Here is a 17,390-nt window from a genome sequence, read left to right on the forward strand (position 1 = left end):
ATATGCATTGATTCTGCCATCATCTTTATTCATTGTCCATCTCTCAGACGTGTAGCAGTTGACTGGGAAGACTTGAATTAAAAGCACCTTAGTCTTTAAACTGATGTTATTGTTTTACAAGACTTTGGAAATATACCAGATAGCAGACTTTCCCAATGCTGTACCTATCCTGATCTTTTGACTTCTGGTTCTAAGAGTACCTAGTTATATGGATCCAAGCAAGATGAAATCACTAACAATTTTAATCTTTCTCCATCTTGATGTTGCCTATTGGCCCAGTGGTGAGAATTTGAGGGGTTTTTAAACCCTTTTTTTTTTAAAAAAAAAGAGATAATCCAATACAGTGTGGAAATTTTTGATCAATATAATTAATAACACATGTAACTAAAATCTTGCTGAAGATTATTTAAAAAATGGCTGGAGCTGTACAGTGAACTGCCAAAAATTAAAGATGAACTCAGAAGAGGTTACGAGACATGAAGTGTTAACATTAGATCCATCTTGTCTGAAAGCAGAAGTTATCAGAAAGATTTTTGTGTTTCATTGATTATGCAAAACATTTGTTTGTGCAGAGCATAACAAATTATGTATTACACTGAGAAGAAAGGGAAGTCTAGAGAACTTGATTTTGCTCATGTACTTGTATTGAACCTAAAAGCAAATATTCCAACAGAATAAGCAATAATGCATGTTTTAAAATCAGGAAAGTTGCACATTAGGACAATATCCTTTCACTGTATTGAAGTTGTCAATAACTTCATTTTGTTTGGATCCACAATCCACATCCATGGTAGCAACAGTCAAGAAATCAAATCATGTTGCAGGAAGGAAATCTGCTGTCAGGGATCTCTCAAACCAACAAAGAACAATGATAATCATTTAAAGACTAAAGTGCACCTGATCCACACCATGATATTTTTAATTGCTTCCTATGCATGTAAAAGTTGGCCAGTGAGTAAGGGTGACAGGAGAGAAATCGATGTCTTTGAATTGTAGTGTTGGTGAAGAGTATTGAATATATCATGAACTGCCAAAGGAACTGCCAAAAGTCTTTAAAGAAGAGCAACCAAAGCCTTCCTTAGCGACAAGAATGGTGAAACTTTGCGTCACTTACTGTGGGCGTATTTTTAGGAAGATCCAGTCCCTGGAGAGAGACATCACATTGGGAAGGGGTAAAGTGTGAGAAAAAGTGAGGAAGACTTTCAACAAGATGAACTGATACAGTGATTACCACAATGGGTTTGAGCAGGACAGAGATCATGAGGCTGGCACAGTATAGGGCAAGGTTCAGGTCTGTTGTTCCCAGGGTCACTATTGAGTTGTAATTAACCCTGTGGTGCCTAACAACATTTAATATGTGTCCCGAGCAAATAATTTAAGAAGATAGACTATGTGAAGAAGAATGTTGCATCAGAATTGGAGGAAGACTCAAGAAGAACTTTCATTATGCAGAAGATGCATTTTAAATGTATTTTTTAATTATTATCAATAATTCACTCATTGCCATTGAGTCAAAACAGACTCATAGCTGACCCTCCATTGGGTTTCTGAGGCTGTAAATTGTGCATCTTTGTTCCTTGCCTTTGGGTTATCATTATTACTCCCTAAAGATTAGAGCTCCGTTATAATACTAGAAAGTTCTACAAAATATCAGATAAAATTGAAAATTTTTAAAAGTCCAATTTTTCTATTTTTTAGCCTTTTTTGAAGGAAGTCATAGAAATTTGCTTCTGAAAAATCAGCCATTGAAAACATTATGATGAAATTTGTACTTTTACATGCATGAAGCCAATATGATTAGAAATAAAATCAACAAGTGAGTTTTAGTTGTTGGTTTAGGTGCCAAATATGGATTTAAGCTTTACATGCTTAATTTCATTATTAAAATGATCCTATAACATTTTCTGTTGGTGTGTGCTGTCAATTGGAGTCAAGTAATAGCTGACCCTACAGCAGGATTTCAGAGGAAGGAAATCGCCTAACCTCCCATGGAGCAACTGGTGGATTTGAACTGCATGCCTTTGAGATTGCAGCACAACTTCTTACTACTAGGCCTCCAGTGCTCCTTATAAAATTTTGTAAGATCAGAAAATCTTACAGAAACTATCATCGAGTTCCATGGAAAGATGAATGGATCTTGACAAATTTAATTAATTTCAGATTTTGCAATCTTTTGCTTTCAATTATAAATCCTAAAACATGATGTCTTAAAAATATTTTTGTAACAAATTGTGACACTAGAACATTTTCTTACTTAAAATCTTAGTCAAATATTTATCTTCTGAGTTGTTGCTAATTAGTTTTTACCCAGATTTTTGTCTTATCCTGAAATGTGACAATGCACCTTATTTAGAGGTAAAACAAATTCTGAAACCTCAAACTCATTGCCATAAGGTCTAAACCAACTTGTAAGTGACACTCCAGTGGGGTTTTGAAATCTATAAATCACGTCAGGAGACTGGCCCTCTTTGTCGCATAGAGGCTCTGCCTTTGTGTTGGCAGTGCAATTCACTGTGAATTACACCACCAGAGCTCCCCTCTGGGTTACAGAAACAAAGAAAAATATGCCTGTTAATTCTTCTATGCTACTTGACTTTAAAAATATGTGGGTTACATTTTTTAATTACAAGTGAAATGTCCAAAGGTGATAGTTACTTTGGAGGAAGGTTCTTTAGCTTTATATTGTATCTCACCATGAATCACATATGTAGTGAAATATTCCTAAAGAAAATTCACCTTTCTACTTTACTAGATTTAGATTTGATGTCCTATAATTGTGTTTATAATTGGTTAACTTCTTCCCCTTTAAATGTTCTCTGACTAGAATTCTTAACCAAAATACTTTTTTTTTTAAGGCTAGTCTTCCTGGTGTTTCTCTACTGAAAATCATGAAGTTGAATAAGTCTGAATGGCTGTTTGTTGTTCTGGGAACACTGGCTTCTGTCCTGAATGGAACTGTTCATCCAATGTTTTCCATCATCTTTGCAAAAACTATAACTGTAAGCAAATCTAATTTGCTGATATTTCTAAAAATTCTCAACCAAATGTACCCAAAGAGAACAAGTTTTCTTCTCCATGACCCGACAATAGAAAATTGGGACTTTTTACCCAACATCCCTAGTGTGGAGACCATATGAAGGGTTAACAAATGTTCTCAGACAATGAACCAATGTCTGTTGTGAAGTGTTGGGTGGCCCTTGTTGGGTAGGTGATCATTAGAAAAATGTCTTTGTTTCCTCATTTTTATTTTTTTTATTAAATTTTATTAGTTTTAATGAACATTTACAGGGATTTTGGGTTTTCATTCCTTCATTACTGCACTATTCTCTCTACCCTCCTCCCCAGTTTGTTCTTCTTCCCCACCATCCGAATGTCTGTTTTAATTGTCCAATTGCCACAGTGCTTGTCAAAGTCAGTTCTGATTAATCTCCTTTGTCGGTGTGTCCTTTGCCATTCCCTATCACTCCTCCCTGAGAAAGACTTCACCCTGATTCATAAGGAAAAGGGGATGGCGTATTCTCTTAGCTACTTCCTGCTGAAAAGGGACGCTGTGGGTTTCAGGGTGAAGATCTTCTCTCACTACTCTAAAGGGCCCCTTTGGCAGTAGGAAACACATAGACTATTATGGAGATTGATTTTGGAATTTAGATGCACTATTATTAGCCGTACATGTTCATATCCCTGAAGATGTATCATGGGGGGGTTGCAACCTAGAAGACACAAATTTAACTAACAAGTTATATAAGTACATGAGTCAAAAATTATGGAAAAGTAAAAGAAAAGATTCTTTCGTTGTTTTACAAACCCTCCCCCAGGTCCACTCCACCGTGTAGCCCTCGCTCTAGACTCCTGTGATGACAGAAATACCTAGTCACATATCTCTTTTAAACAGTTTTCTCCCTCCTCTGTTTCAGTGCAGTATACATTATTGAATACATCTTATTCAGTCTCTCCCCAACCCTGAGGTTAGTCCCATTCTACAACAGTGGCATCATGTAATATTTGTCCTTTTGTGACTGGGATATTTCACTAAGCATAATGTTCTCCAGAGTCAACCATTTTGAATAATATTGCATGAGTTCCTTGTTTTTTAATGCAGCATAGTATTCCATTGTGTGAATATGCCACAGCTTCTCTAGCCATTCGTTTGTTGATGGGCACTTAGGTTGTTTCCAACTCCTTGCTATTGTGAACAAAGCTGCAATAAACATGGGTGTGCATATATCTGCTTGGATGTCAGTTATGGTCTCTTCAGGGGATATTCCCAGTAGTAGAACTGCTGGGTCAAATGGTATCTCTATTTGCAACTTTTTGAGAAAGCGCCATACTGCTTTCCACAGGGGTTGCACCATTTTACACTCCCACCAACAGTGAATCAGGGTTCCAGTTTCTCCACAACCTCTCCAGCATTTGTTGCTTGCTGTTCTGTTAAATTTTGCTATTTTGACTGGGGTGAGAACCAATGTCTGTTGTGAAGTGTTGGGTGGCCCTTGTTGGGTAGGTGATCATTAGAAAAATGTCTTTGTTTCCTCATTTTTACTACAGAGTTAGATCAGTATTCCAGACACTAAAGCATGAAAACACACAAATATGATTGTCTTTCAACTATGCAGAACAATAGCAATTTTTTATTACCAGTCAGCTCAGGTAGAGGAAGTAATAAGAGTTCAGCATTGCGCTGAAGTGGATGGATTCAGGCTCCTACTAGATTTGTGCCGAGTCTTCGAGTCACTGATCTGCACAGCTACACTTAACCAACGTGATGCCAATATGCACATGACACTGTTTTTGTGACCGTTGAACTGAAATGGACCCACAGCTGACCCACCATAGATTTTCAGAGGCAATAAATCCCACAGGAGAAGATTCCATCTTTCTTTCAGCTGATGGGTTCAAATTGCATGCCTTTAGGATTTCAGTGCAGCTTCTTACCATGAAGTCACTAGAGCACACTAGTTTTTAAAACAATTTGCAATTTTAGGAACTATAACCATTAGTTTCTGAATCCGTTTCTGTAGATATATATGGAGATTTCATGTTGCAGGTACTACTCTAAATAGAAGAATTTTAAGGAACTTCAAATGTTATTAGAAATAACAGCTCACTCAAACACACTGAAGATTTCTTTGAAATGATACTATAATAATAGTAGTAGATAGAGGCCCTCTTGCCTGATCATGCATAGTATGTGAGATAATTAAAGGCAAATTTTATTTATCACATGAAATGAATGTAAATAGAATAATGACACATATCCCCTCCCCATTCCCCAGATACATGTATTCAGATAAATCAGGGGGGATGTTAGGATTATACATTTGGAGTTGGTTTTTTTTTTTACCTTTCTCCAAACCCCTGACAATGTTTTTGGTTTTTTCCCCCCCTCTTTAGATGTTTGAAAAAGATGATCAAGCCACATTAAAGAGTGAGGCAGAAACATATTCCATGTTATTTGTGATTTTGGGAGCCATTTGCTTTGTTGGTTATTTCATGCAGGTAAGCTTTGAATAGATAAAAAAATAAGTTTTAACATGATTACGTTTTTGTATCATTCTCCATGTTTGTTTTTAAAAATTACTAAATGTTTAAAAGAAATAGAAAGTTAAGAATAAACGTAAGGTTGGTTTTTTTTTCTTTGTCGCTTCATTCCCTAGGGCTTGTTTTATGGCCGAGCAGGAGAAATATTAACAATGAAATTAAGGCACTTGGCATTTAAAGCCATGTTATACCAGGTCAGTGTTGCCTTAAATTTCTATTATTTTATTTAAAATTTGTTTTAAAATACTCTAACTTCTTTACTCAACTACTTTCCTCTGGTCATTTAAAAACATACATTTTTTTTTTTGTTCTGAACTACAGAAAATTCTGCTGTCAGCATTCTTAAAGTGTATTTTCCTGTTAGAAGCAAGTTCAAAATTGTCATGTTCCAAAATACAACCAAAAGAAAGTAAGAATTTAGGGCCCACTCTTTGTTGCGTGCACTTTTTCCTTCACACATCTTTCTATCCATACATAATATAGAGTTTCCGAATCCACAAAGACCAAATGGAAACTGAAAAGCCTTGTCGTTATGTGCTGTGGAGTCAGAACTGACTCATAGCTGACTCTCCAGAGAGGTTTCAGAGGCTGTAAATCACACAGGGAAGAGATTGCCCATCTTTCTCCTAAGAAGCAGCTGGTGAATCTGAACTGTGTCTTCGGGTTGGCAGTGCAACTCCTGACCACTAAGCCACCAGGGAGCAATAATAATGTTTTTAAATCTTTGAAGGAAAGTTGTTCTTTTCTCTTGTTCTTAATGGTGTGCACAGATTAATGTCTTTCCACTCCAGACTACAAAGCACCCACTTTCTCTATCCTGATAGGAAAACTTCTAAACTCAGATAGCATCAGTCTAGCTGGCAGGAGGGACCACCTGCCTCCTACAGATCATCAATCACACCTATGAAATAACTAAAAATAGTTGGATTAAGCAGTAATCTTAAGTAGTGAGTCTTGGGGGCAAATGGCAGACAAGTCTCAGATTGGTACTTTTAAAATTCTTTTATGAAGGCTGAGGTGGATTGGGTTACCCTGAGAGCCAGTAATCATTCGGAGCCCTTTGCACACTTTCTGTCACCAAAGCTTGCTGTACAGGAGCAAATAGCTTCCTGCCAAGGTAATTTCTTCTCAGAAATAGACTTACTGTCACTCCAGCCGAGTCATCAGAACCAGGTTTTACATCTCGGGACTTTTAGGAGTGTTACTGTGATGATTGGCAGTGTAACAAGATGCCTCAGCTCTCTCTATACACTTGAGGAACTGTGGGAGAGAAAACGCAGCCAAGGAAGGTAGTGAAGTTCTGCAGCTCTTGTGACCCTCACGTCCTCTTCCCAAGTGTCAGGTCTCTGATTTTGCTTTCCACCTTTGGAGACTTGCCTTAATCTGGAGGGGAAATGTACATGAGGGACCAAGAACAATTTAAGGCTGCATGTAGCTCTCCTGTCAAAATTGTACTTTATTTTTGGTTTAGCAGTAAGGGGAGGTTCAACACCTTATATTTTTTTACTCCAAATCTTTTATGGAATAAGATGAATTTGTTAAAATTATTTTCTCTGAGTGGAACTTTACAAGTCACACTGGATTTTTTTATATAATCATTTTGTTGTATAACCTTAATTGCCACTGATTAACACAATAATGAACTAAAATGTCTAATCAACCCTTTATTGTGTATTGTCTTTCCTTTTACCCAACTAACCCATTTATTAAATTTACTTCTCTCTGTTGCCCTTCCGACCCTTGTCATTCCTCCAAGATTGATTCTCTGAAAATTTGTCCCTACTTTGTATAACAGTAGTTGGAATAAGGTGAAATCTTAACTAACAGTACCATACTTGTTGATTATTTCTACTGCTTTTTTTTTTTTTTTTATTTTCTTTGCAAATTTTGGTTGCATTTGCCTATTCAGAGAAAATTATTTTACATTTCCTAGATTTTTCCCAAATGCTTCTTGAGTCTATGGATGTTTTGTACAGGTAAACATAAATGATAACTTTTTTCCAAAAGCTTTTCTTTTAATCTATATTCTCTTCACAGACTATGCAAGGTCATTAACAAGTATGACCAATAAAACTACAATGAATCCAATACCCTAAGGGTTAATAGTGGACATTGCTCCTCTGCTTAGCAGTAACTGAGTGGATACCACGGCAGAGACACTCTAGGAATGAGTACCCCATCCGTACGTTATGTATGAATCGTGGACCTCCAGAAAGCACGCATGTACTTACAGCTAAATATATTCAGAAACTCTATGACATTGAACAGAAGTGATAAATCCTCCCATAGCTTCAACTCACACCTTTTAAGCATGTCATTGGTTTCCCTCTTCATCCTCTATAAATTTTTTCTCTTTTTTCATACCTTTGTTTTTTAATATTATAAGAAGGATAGAGCATTTGGTCTGTTTAAGTATCTTCTCAATTATGCTTTTGTATATAAAAAACCCCTCCTCTTGGAGGTTTTACCTAACTCATAATACCCGAGTTTTATCCCAAGATAAGACTTATTATGGCTTAGAAAACATGCTGAGGCTTGTGGTTCTTTTTGTAACCATTCTGAACCCTCTTTTGAAGTTGAGGTATTTATGGAATCAGGAGTGGTCTTTTTATAGGTTTAGAACCTGAATTTTATTTGATTACCTGCTATCCGTCAAGGTTTAGATTTATTCCTAGTAAAAGGAATGTTCTAATTGTCACTGTAAATGCAGGGAGATCTGTGAGAGTCAGAACTCAACATGACTGCTTTTATTCAGCTTTCCAAAGGTTTTTGACGAAGTGTAATCTTACCATGTTGCTTTTGCTAGTAGAGGAAAATACTTGTGTTTTCCTTCTCTGGCATGCTTCTCCCTTACACAGGTTCCAGCTTTCACAGGTTTTACTATAAATTATGTACAGTGTGTTTCAAAGCTAAATTTATGTTTCTTAATAATTAATGACCAAAGTAGGAAAAGAGAACACTCTATAATTTAAAATTAAGAAAGGGATGCATCATGGTTGTACCCTTTTCTCCCTATCTGTTCCGTGTGTATGGCATGTAAATTCTTCAAGAAGCTCAATTCTGTGAACAAATTCTGAACTATAGCTTTCTCCTCAATTCTGGTTTTTCTGATAATAAAGATAAATAAAATAAAAATAACACAGACTGTTGTGTGAAACCCACAAATTCTGAACTGAAGCTTTTCAAGTATGTGGAATGAGGACAGGAGGAAGACTCATAAATAACCTTCCTTATGCAGATGACACAATCTTCCTTGCTGAAAGTGAAGACTTATCGCAGAAGATGAAACACTTCAGGCTTCAATATGGATTACATTTCAATATCAAGAAAACAAAAATTCTCACCACTGGACAAATAAGCAGTGTCATCATAGATGGAGAAAAGATTGAAGTTGTCAACAATTTCATCTTACTTGGATCCACAATCAATACTTGGCACCAATAGTCAGGAGATCAGGAGAGTCTACTCCTGAGAATTTACCATAGTAAAGTCTACAGTCAAGGACCTCTCCAAATTATTGAGGAACAATGAAGTTAATTTTTTGGGTTTTGTGGTGTTTTTTATACTAGTTTATTTACAAAGTTCTTACGCCTTGTTTAACACAGGATCTTTCCCATTTCCTTCACCACCACCCCTCAAATTGTCCGAACCTATGATTAACCACCCTCCACCCCCTGCCCATTCTCACCCCTCTGCTCTCCCCTCCTTGGATCCTCATATTTATTCTATAATAATGTTTTATACAGTATTTGTCCTTATAGGACTGAGTTAGTTCACTCAGCATAATGCTATCCAGTTAGTTCCTCAGCAATGATGTTAGTTCGAGGACTAAATTGTTCTTAATTCAGATCATGGTCTTTTTAATCACTTACTATGCATCTGAGAGCTAAATAAGGATAACAGAAGAATTGATACCTTTGAGTTTTGCTGTTAGAGAAGAATACTGAATATCCCATGGACTGCCAAAAGAACAAACAGATGTGTTTTAGAGAAGGTACAATCAGAGTGCTTTGGAGCCAAAGATGGTGAAGTTATCATCTAACACATCTTGGGCATGTTGCTAGGAGACACTAGTTCTAGGAGAAGACATCATGCTTAAGAAGATGAACTTACAATGAAAGAGAGAAAAATCCTCAGCCAGGTGGAGTAATAGTGACTGCAGCAATGGGCTTGAGTGGGTCAGAAATTGTGAGGTTGGCACAGGATAGGACAGGGTTCAGGTCTGTTGTTCACAGGGTGACTATGAATCATACTCAGCTCAAAAAAACCTAGCAACAACAACGATGATAAATGCAAGTCCTAGTAGAACTGTGGGTAAAAGCATCTTATCGCCAAACACAAGGTAGGCAGTTAGCAGGACAAGGAAGACCTTCTAGCAACATACCCAAAATATGTGAGATCAAACTTAATCATCTTAGCCTCCAAGGAGCACTCTCACTGACAGTCTACAAGACATACCTGTTTGGGTTTTTGGCAGTCCAGGGGATATTCAGAACCCTTCTCCACCATCACAACTCAAAGGCATCAATTCTTCATCCATCATCCTTATTCACTGTTTAGCTCTCAACAGCAGAGCAAGTGACTGAAAATTAACATTACTCCTCAATAATTTGGAGAGATCCCTGACTGCAGATGCTCCCAGTGTGATACATCTCTGATCTGCTGATTGCTGGTACCAAATGTATTGATTGTAGTTTCAAGTAAGATGAAGTTGTTGACAGTTTCAATATTTCATCCATTAATCACGGTGTTACCTATTTGTACAGTGGTGACAATTTTTGTTTTCTTGACCCTGAGATGCAATCCCTATTGAAGGCTATAGTTTTTAATCTGCAGGATGCTTTTCAAGTCCTCCTCAATTGAAACAAGCGAGGTTGTATCATTCTAATGCCACATTCTTCTTCACAGAGCCTAGCTTCTCGAATGATTTCCTCAGCATACAGATTAAATAGATATGGATAAAGGATACAAACCTGGCACATAAGTTTCCTAATTTTAAACCATACAGCTTCCCTTGTTCTATTTACACAACAACCTCTTGGTCCAGGTATAGATTTCTCATGAGCATAATTAAATGCTCTGGGATTCCCGTTCTTTTTTTGGGGGGTGGGGGGTGGATTCCCATTCTTATCAATGTTAACCATAATTTATTATGATCCACACAATTAAACATATAAATATGTAAACTATGTAAATCATCAATAAAGCTTAAATAAATATTTTTCTGGTATTCTTTGCTTTCAGCGCTGATTCATCTAAAATCAGCAGTGATATTCCTGGAGCTACAGCCTCTTCTAAATCCAGCTTGAGCATCTGGCAATTCTCTGTCTATATATTGTTCTATCCATTTTTGAATGATCTTCAGCAGTAGGTTTTTCTATGTGATATCAATGATATTGTTCAATAATTTCCACATTCTGTTTGGATCACTTTTCTTGGGAATGGAAAAAAAAATATGGATCTCTTTCAGATCCATATTATCCAAAATATAGATCTCTTTCCATCCTGTCCCCACCAACTTTTCACTACATAGAAACTCAATTCTTTGACTTTCACAACGCCTTGCTCAAAGCTTCTGGGCACGAGCATTTTCCACCCTGTCTCTCTATTTTTCATTGGTTTTCATACAATAATTCATTTACATTGTGTTTCGTTCACATACATTTTATTCCGTACATTCCTCATTCACGTTGTTTCATACAATTACTCATTCACATTCTATCCCATATAATTATCATTGATCTATACCTACTATTACACCATCTTTTCAAGTCCTAATTGACTCTTTCCCATTCTCTCTCATACCTTCCCTGCAGTCTACCCACTAAACTCTGCTATCCTGCTGATTTCCATCCTTCTGCTTTTTCCATGCCATTCCCCTTTTCACTTTCCCCTTGTGGACATTTATACACATCTTACTAGTTATCCTTTTTTTACAATATTTGTCTTATCCAGTATTTGTCCTTATGAGACTAAGTTCCCTCAGCATAATGTTCTCTAGACTCTTCAATGTCATATAGTATTTTACAATATCATTTCTCTTTAGTGCTGCATAGTATTCCACTGTGTGAATTTACCATGATTTCTCAGTCCTTTTGATTATTGATAGTTATTTGAACTGTTTCCCTATTGTTGCTATTGTGAGTAACTGCTGCTATAAGCATAGGTATTCATGTTTCAGTTGTAGTTTCTTTGGGACACATTCCTAGAAGTGCAATAATTGGGTCATATGGGATTTCTATGTTGAGTTTTTTGAGGACATGTCAAACTGCCTTTCAGAATGATGTCTCTTATAAAGGAGATTAGTTCTTAAAAGTCACCCACTATGCATTCGCTTATTGCCATGGAGTTGCACCAAGTCATAGGTGGCCCTGCAGGGGTTTTTAGAAGCTGTAAATTTCACGGGCGACTCGACGGCACATAACAACAACAACAACAAATTTCACAGGAGAGTATCCATCTTTTTCCTGCAGATTTGCTAGTAGAGTCAAACCACAAAGAGGTGTGGCTTTTGAGTTAGCAGTGCAGCTCTTTATGAACTAAGATACCAGAGCTCTCTAAAACTAGATAATGAAATTCAGTCATTTGGGTGTCAGAAAAGGGAAGATGATTTTAAAACCCTGACATTTAGCAGTTGTTATGTTGTTATGTGCTGTTAATTCAGAGCTGACTCATAGCTGACCCTCTAGCAGGTTTTCAGAGGCTGTGAGGAATTTGCCCATCTTTCTACCCTAAAGCAGATGGTGAATTCAAACTGTTTACTGTTGGGTTGACAGTGCATCTCCTTAACACTAGGCCACTAGAGCTCCGACCAGCATCTGGCTACTAGGTTGAAACACTGTCCTTAGCACTTGCTAGCTGTGTAGCCTTGATTTCACTGTACCTTAATTTAGTCATTTGTAAAATGTGGATAATCACAATGCTTACCCCATAAGTATTAAATGACTATTTAAATGAACAAGCACTTAGCCAGGGCGCATGTAAGGCATAAAGAAATGAAAGAGCTGCTATCCAGTCAGTTCTAACTCATGGTGACCCCAGCGGAGAACAGCACTCTTAGGCTTTCAACTGTAGAAGACCAAGTTCTGTTTCTCAAGTACCTTTGGGGAGATTTGAACCACCAACATTTCATCTGAAGCTGAGGACTTAACTCCTGTGCTACAGAGAGATTCTTGCCACATAATTGTCAGCTGTATTTTTTTATTTATAGAATTATTATAAAAAATAATATTTACTAGTATTAAAAATTTGGACAGGTTTAATTATGATCATTTATTTAACCATCAGAAAGAAAAGAAGCAAGTTAGTTTTTGCTCAGCACCATCTATGTTCCCGAAACTGCCAGCTCTGTGTTGTCCTATCTTCCTCACACTGGAATACAATCACTGTAGGGTATGATTGCTGACTTCTATAAAAGCAAATTTGGGCCTCTGGTTAATTGAACTTTGGGTAATTACTAAAACTGGTTGCATATGTATCCTGTGCATTCTGTTTTACAGCAAGTTGCCAAAGAACTAGGAATGCAGTATATTATCTTTTCTTTTTCTTTTATTTTTTAACTTTGGTACCAGCAGCCAGGAAATCAAGAGACAAATTGCATTGGAAAAGTCAGCTGTCAGGGACCTCTCCAGAGTACTGAAGAGCAATGATGTCAGGCTGGAGACTAAGGTGCACCTGATCCAGGCCATAATCTTCACAATTGTGTGCTATGTGCCAGAGAGCTGAACAATGACTAGGGATGATAGAAAGATAATTGATGCCATTGAGCTGTGGTGCTAAAGAAGAGTATTGAATATACCATGGACTGCTAGGAGAACAAACAAGTTTATCCTGGAGATGGTGAAGTCAGGCTGCTCCTCAGAGTCAAGTATTTGGAAGCTTTGTCTGACATACTTTGGGCATGTTGCAAAGAGGGACCAGTCCTTGAAGAGGGACATCATGTTTGGGAGAGTGGAGGGACAGAGCAGGAGAGGAAGACCATTAATGAGATGAATCAATTCAGTGATTGGAGTAGTGGGAATAGGTGTGTCAAAGACAGTGAGGTTGAGCAGGGTTTAGGGCTCTTGTACATAGGGTCCCTATGAGTTGCAAACTACTCGACGGCACATTACAAGAACAACAACAATCATATGTGAATTTTTTTTAAATTTTATACTGACTTATTTACAAAGTTTGAGTACATTATTTTTCACAAGAAATCCTTCCCATTTCCTTCACCCCCACCCATTTCATTGTGTAATCCTATGATTAACACCACCACCCCACCATCCCAACCCCTTCCCAACCTCATCCCTCTGCTTTCACCCTACCTCCTCTTGGATTCTTATAGCCATTCTACAACAGTGGTTTTATACAGTATTTGCCCTTGTGGGACTGAGTTAGTTCACTCATCATAATGCTCTCCAGTCCCTTCCAAGTTAGGTAGTCATTTATAAAATCATTGTTCCTGTATATGCTGCATAGCATTCCATAGTATGAATGTACTGCAACCTACCAACTGGGAACGAACCTTTGGCAATACCATCTCAGACAAAAGCCTCATAACGAAAGTTTATACAATACTCCTGGGTATCCACAAGAAAAAGACTAATAACCCAATTACAAAATGGGCAAAAGACATGGAAAGAATTTTCACAGACGAAGATATTCAAATGGCCACCAGACATGTGAAGAAATGCTCCAAATCCCTAGCAATAAGAGAGATGCAAATCAAAACCACAGTGAGGTACCATCTCACTCCAGTAAGAGTGGCAAAGTTTAACATGATGGAAAGTAATAAAAGGAGAGGATGTGGTGAAATAGGAATTCTTATAGATTGTTGGTGGGATTATAAAATGATACAACCACTCGGGAAAGCAGTTTGGCGCTTCCTCAAAAAGCTGAACATAGAAATTCCATATGGCTGAGCTATTCCACTGCTTGGAATATACCCCGAGAAAATGAGAACTGAGGCTCAGACAGAAAGTTGTATACCAATGTTCATAGAAGCATTATTCATCATCGCAAGAACATGGAAACAACCCAAATGTATCTGGAATTTCTCATTGTACTCCAAGCAGCTAGAAACAATTACTCAATATAGTGTGGCTTTGTTGTTCAAATTATACCATAAAAAGCAGGGCATGTCTTCCAGTTGGAGAACTATAGTTCTCATAGTTGCTGCTATTTGTGCATAGTGTGTTGGGCTCCAGTTATTGCTATATTTTCAAAGTGAGTCTTGAGCAGTGCAAGTCATGATTTCCACAAGATGTTCCATAGGCAGGTAAGACCCAAAAATCCTTGGGACACTTTCCCAACAGTGGCTCCAGAACAGTCTTCTGGGGTTGTATAAAAATTTTTCCTGTGACAATTCTGCAAGGATGCTTTATCCCAAAGGACCATATGATGAATGTGAGTTCTCATGCTGTTGTAAATTTGTTTCCTTACTTCTCGGGCACAGATAGCCTGGGTTTCAGAGTTTTTCCTGGTTATAATCTAAGAGTTCTTTTACTTCTTGTTTACTAAAATGAAACAATTTTTCTGCGACAGTCTCTACAGAATTTTAATCTGTATGTGGTTTGAGGGAATGGAAGAAAGCACTGACCAACTCATAGAAGCAAATCAGAATTTCTCAGGTTGAAGAGTTGTTGCCATTTGCTATGGAAAAGGAACTTGGTTCTCACATTGAGCTTTTACAGTTTGTACCTGGCTCCTGCAGATTGCATGGGTTTGCGCTGCTCCCAGGGGTTTTGCAGGGTTTATACATCTCACAGTGATGAGTGCTCAACTCCATAAATACCACTGGTCCTTAAACCACATGGGCTTGTCATGAAGTTGCTTCCTAATGCAACTCACCACAAGGAATTCTACAAACAACAGTTAGCTTTTGCAGCATCCAGAATGTAGCACGATCTAGAGCATAATATAAAGTATCTGACAAAATTTTGCTTCACTGGATCCTAAACACAATGGAACACACTTTTTTTTACAGTTTAAGTGAAAAGACTCAACAGTCTTTATCAACGGTCACGTTCATTGCCTGATTTTTTAAATACCTTCTGCAATTCACTACTTCATGGTTTGAAACGACCACTTTACATCTCTTCTTAAATAATGAAGTAATAGAATGTGCCCAGTCCTTCAAATTATTTCTAAAAAGAAATTTCTCTGAAATAAGAAGCAATCATTTGATTTTAGTATTTACAAAATTTAGTAACTGTGAATAAGGGAAGCAGGTAAAGACCTAGGACTACTGCAAAATCACAAATAAGATAAAGATGTTTTGCTAATCATGTGTTCACTTCCTTTTGTTCTCTAGGATCTCTCCTGGTTTGATGAGAAGGAAAACAACACAGGAGCCTTGACAACAAGATTAGCTGTAGATATAGCACAAATTCAAGGAGTATGTATTTTTTTTCTTAATTTTAAATAGTGTGTGCATGTGATGTGTATGCAAGCATGTATGCAGTATGTTTGTACATATATGGGAGCTATTCCCAAATGACACACATCAGATTAAGATTGGCACATTCAGCAGACCAGGTAAGGCTCATGGCTAGTGGGAAATTGTCAGTGAAAGACAAAGAGAAGCCTTTCCGTTTTGCATCTTTATAGCCAGAAACAAGAGAATGTTTGGCACATGAGATATATGATAACAAAAGGACTGAAGAAGATGACAAAAATGAGATGCAGAAAGGAACTTGGGGCTCAATAGTGAGATAAGAAAAGGAAAATATGCAAACCTAATTTTGAAGTCTCAACAACAGGATAAAGCTGGTTGCTGGCAAAGTGGATTTAACTCTTAGAGTCCCCACATGAATCAGAGTAACTGTGCCCATAAGATTTACAATGGCCGATTTTTGGATCTTTTTTCCAAGTACCTTTGGGTAGAAATGAACATCCACTCCTTCAGTAAGCAGCTAAGCAGATTACCCATCTGCATCACCCAAAAAACTCCCTTCCTGTAGAAAACAAGATCTTATTTAAAATAATGCTTAACAATGTCAATTTGTATGTACACATGGAAAGAATTCTGCACCAAGCTAAGCAGCTGTGCGTAGTCCTGACTCATTCCATTATGTTGATCTGCATAGCCTCCAAAATCAGTTACAGAACGACCACAAAGTGAATGGCAAAGTCATGCATAAAAAGTAATTATTAACTTTCTTCCAACTCTTTTAATAAAATCTTTATTTAAGAACCGAGGTTTTACTTGAAGCAAGGGGTACAATAGCAAGGCTAGCAAATGTCTGCTTTCTTATTTTTAATTTAAATAAGACAAAGTCTTCAATCCTTTTATAAATATCAGAAATCCAGCAGTTATGCCTTTTCAATGTCCCTTTCTTGCATGTGGGAGAAATAGAAAAGTGTCAATGAGGTTCCTCTCAATAATAAATGTTGTATAGAAGCATTTAGTTTATTTCAGAATCTCTGAGAAGTTGATTACAAAATTATGACCAGAACAGCAAATTATTAAATAGTGTTTAAAGATGGATTGACACAGTGACTTCAGCAGAGATGGTGAGGATGGCACAGGATAAGGCAGGTTTCAAGTCAGCTGTTCCTGGGGATGGTGCAAGTCTTACTCAACTCAATGGCAGCTAACAACAGAGCAACATTAGAATTGCATGGGTTTTTTTTACTTGCATTTTTTTCTTTACTTGATTTAAAACCATATTAAAGGGGTATTATTATTATTATTATTAGTGTCAATGAACATCTACAGACATTTTGGAATTTCATTCATTCGTTGCACTTTTCTCCCCGCCCTCCCCCTCGTTGCACTTTTCTCCCCGCCCTCCCCCACCCCCATCCCCAGTTCGCTCCTCTCCTTGAAAAGCAAAAGAAAAGCTCCTTCATTGGTACACAATCCC

At 37.4% G+C, this 17,390-nt stretch overlaps 1 protein-coding gene across 1 annotated transcript in view; it reads left to right on the forward strand.

Moving 5' to 3' along the window:
* The window catches only part of LOC102861656 (multidrug resistance protein 1-like), a 152,996-nt gene that overhangs the window by 65,522 nt on the left and 70,084 nt on the right, over positions 1-17,390 (forward strand). The window contains exons 16-19 of the mRNA XM_006880286.1: positions 2,856-2,999; positions 5,392-5,496; positions 5,655-5,732; positions 15,836-15,919. Coding sequence (XP_006880348.1) covers positions 2,856-2,999; positions 5,392-5,496; positions 5,655-5,732; positions 15,836-15,919 — 411 coding nt within the window. The remainder of the gene's footprint in view (positions 1-2,855; positions 3,000-5,391; positions 5,497-5,654; positions 5,733-15,835; positions 15,920-17,390) is intronic.

This window comes from Elephantulus edwardii, unplaced genomic scaffold (assembly GCF_000299155.1).
Source record: "Elephantulus edwardii isolate Elephantulus edwardi_28Jun2011 unplaced genomic scaffold, EleEdw1.0 scaffold00007, whole genome shotgun sequence".
NCBI lineage: Eukaryota > Metazoa > Chordata > Mammalia > Macroscelidea > Macroscelididae > Elephantulus > Elephantulus edwardii.